Source organism: Corticium candelabrum, chromosome 14 (genome assembly GCF_963422355.1).
Source record: "Corticium candelabrum chromosome 14, ooCorCand1.1, whole genome shotgun sequence".
Lineage (NCBI taxonomy): Eukaryota > Metazoa > Porifera > Homoscleromorpha > Homosclerophorida > Plakinidae > Corticium > Corticium candelabrum.
In genome coordinates, this window is record NC_085098.1 from 7,275,850 (window position 1) to 7,278,349 (window position 2,500).

The window sequence follows — 2,500 nt, forward strand, 5'->3', positions numbered from 1 at the left end:
ACAAACACACAAACACACAAACAAACAGATAGACACACAAACAAACAGACAGACAAACAAACAAACACACAAACAGACAGACACACAAAAAGACAGACACACAAACAGACAAACAACAGACAGACAGACAGACAGATAAACAAACAGACAGACAGACAGACAAATAGACAGACACACAAACAGACTAGATAGACAGACAGACAGACAGACAGACAGACAGGCAAACAATTAAAATATCTCCACTAAAACCAATAAAATAATTAATTATTAAAACGTTACAATAAAATCGTTGTTGCCTGAAATTCACTCAAAGCAAGCGTATTCGACTGTGTGAGTCAGTGCACAATGTAGCCAGTTACGTAACCTTTTTCCTGCACCATCTGTATCCGATTGTCTTTCCGTTCCCTTTCCAGTTTCTGTCTCCAGATCCACACACAGTCCCGAGTACCCACCATCACATGCCACTTGTGCAATAAGCAATGCATCATCGAAACTCTGTTGAGAGTTAAGGAATTTTGCCGCCTGATAAACACAAAATTTATTAATAAATTAGTAAATTAGTAAATTAATAAATTAGTAAATTAATAAATTAGTAAATTAATAAATTAGTAAATTAATAAATTAATGAATTAGTAAATAAATTAGTATATAAATAAATTAATAAATTAATAAATTAATATAATAAAAATAAATTAGTAATTAATAAATTAAATAAATCAATAAATTAATAAATTAATAAATTAATAAATCAAATAAATCAATAAATTAATAAATCAATAAATTAAATAAATCAATAAATTAATAAATTAAATAAATCAATAAATTAATAAATTAAATAAATTAATAAATTAAATAAATCAATAAATCAATAAATTAAATAAATCAATAAATCAATAAATTAATAAATTAATAAATTTTTAGCAAATTAGTAAATTAATTAATCAATCAATCAATAAATCAATAAATTTCATCACGTACATAGCATTACACAAACACAGTTACCTTCTCAACATTTCCAGTTGCCAAACTCAGTGGTAATGCAGCATCACTACTTGTTAATATCAACTGATCCGACCATCTACAATCAATAAATAATTTATATTATCCGCACACAATAAATCTAGAATTTGATCAAACCTTTCAGCTAATGATTTCCAGTAGGAAAGTGATACAGCCGGTGCCACTACTAATGCGTTCTCCCACTGCTCAAAAAATGACAAAATTACACACATAAATATCCAGTTATCGTCGCATGCTGTCATACGTTGCCAACTTGTATCATCAGTTCGCAATATTGCTTGATGTGACCGAGTTTCAGTCTCATGTTAGCTGCCTTTCTTAGTCTGTCTTCTTTCTTCATACTTCCTATCTCGTGGAATTTGCTCATTTGCACACTCACCATCTCTTCTGCCTTTGCCTACAATACAAGGACACAATACAAGAACACAAGGAATGCCTTCGGTGTTTCTAGTGTGTGCGTGCGTGTGCGTGTGTGTGTGTGTGTGTGTGTGTGTGTGTGTGTCTGTGGTGTGTGTGTGTGTGTGTGTGTGTGTGTGTGTGTGTGTGTGTGTGTGTGTGTGTGTGTGTGTGTGTGTGTGTGTGTGTGTGTGTGGTGTGTGTGTAAGCACAGCCTAGAAAAGTAATGAGATACTAGACTCGAAGAGGACTGGTACGAGTCTACCGAAATACCCGTGGATCAGTTTGTGGCAGGTGTTTCTAACTGTCTTACCTCCGTGTACCGTGCGAGATGTTTTGCAAGCATGACACCCGACTCATAACACTTGGATGGTTTCCAACTCTCATCGGTGATGAGACCAACAAGCTCCCAAAGATTCGTCAATGAGCCAGGATACTACAATAAGCACAACACAAACGAAGTCACGCTTACAATTACTATTTGTATATAAATACACGTGTGCACGCATGCACACATGCACACATGCGCACACACACACACACACACACACACACACACACACACACACACACACACAGGCAGACAGACAGACAGACACAGACACACACACAGACACACACACAGACACACACACTTGACTCTTTATTCTTCACAAAGTCTTGTGAACCACATCTTCCTATACTCACCCCAAAGAATTCAGTTACATGTTTCCACATCATCAAACTAGACTTCTCTCCACACGCTTCAATGACAGACTTTAGCATAGCTGGACTCTTCTTACCACTCATCCTTACGGGTCCCCCTACAACTAAACACTGCTCTAAAACCAAATACAAAACAATAAAATAAAATAATTCTAAACATCAAAATTTGTCGTTTTTCATACCCACAGTTGCAAAGATTTCACTCCATGGTTGACGAGTCATGCTGCTCATTTGCAGTTGGCAAAATAGAGGCTGAAGAGACCAAAGTCGGACGGTTGAGTCTCTCGATGTTGACGCCAGCACAAACGGTCGACTAGGATGAATAGCGAGACCTAAATGCAGTTCAATAATCACAATTGACACATCACAGTGTACATGA

The 2,500-nt window shown here is 35.8% G+C and overlaps 1 protein-coding gene across 1 annotated transcript in view; it reads right to left on the bottom strand.

The window, feature by feature from the left end:
* Positions 1–2,500, bottom strand: part of LOC134189675 (WD repeat-containing protein 17-like) — a 25,552-nt gene that overhangs the window by 10,765 nt on the left and 12,287 nt on the right. The window contains exons 13-19 of the mRNA XM_062658029.1: positions 2,304–2,453; positions 2,104–2,237; positions 1,730–1,852; positions 1,265–1,417; positions 1,138–1,202; positions 1,003–1,078; positions 365–522 (exon numbers count right to left, since the gene is read on the bottom strand). Coding sequence (XP_062514013.1) covers positions 365–522; positions 1,003–1,078; positions 1,138–1,202; positions 1,265–1,417; positions 1,730–1,852; positions 2,104–2,237; positions 2,304–2,453 — 859 coding nt within the window. The remainder of the gene's footprint in view (positions 1–364; positions 523–1,002; positions 1,079–1,137; positions 1,203–1,264; positions 1,418–1,729; positions 1,853–2,103; positions 2,238–2,303; positions 2,454–2,500) is intronic.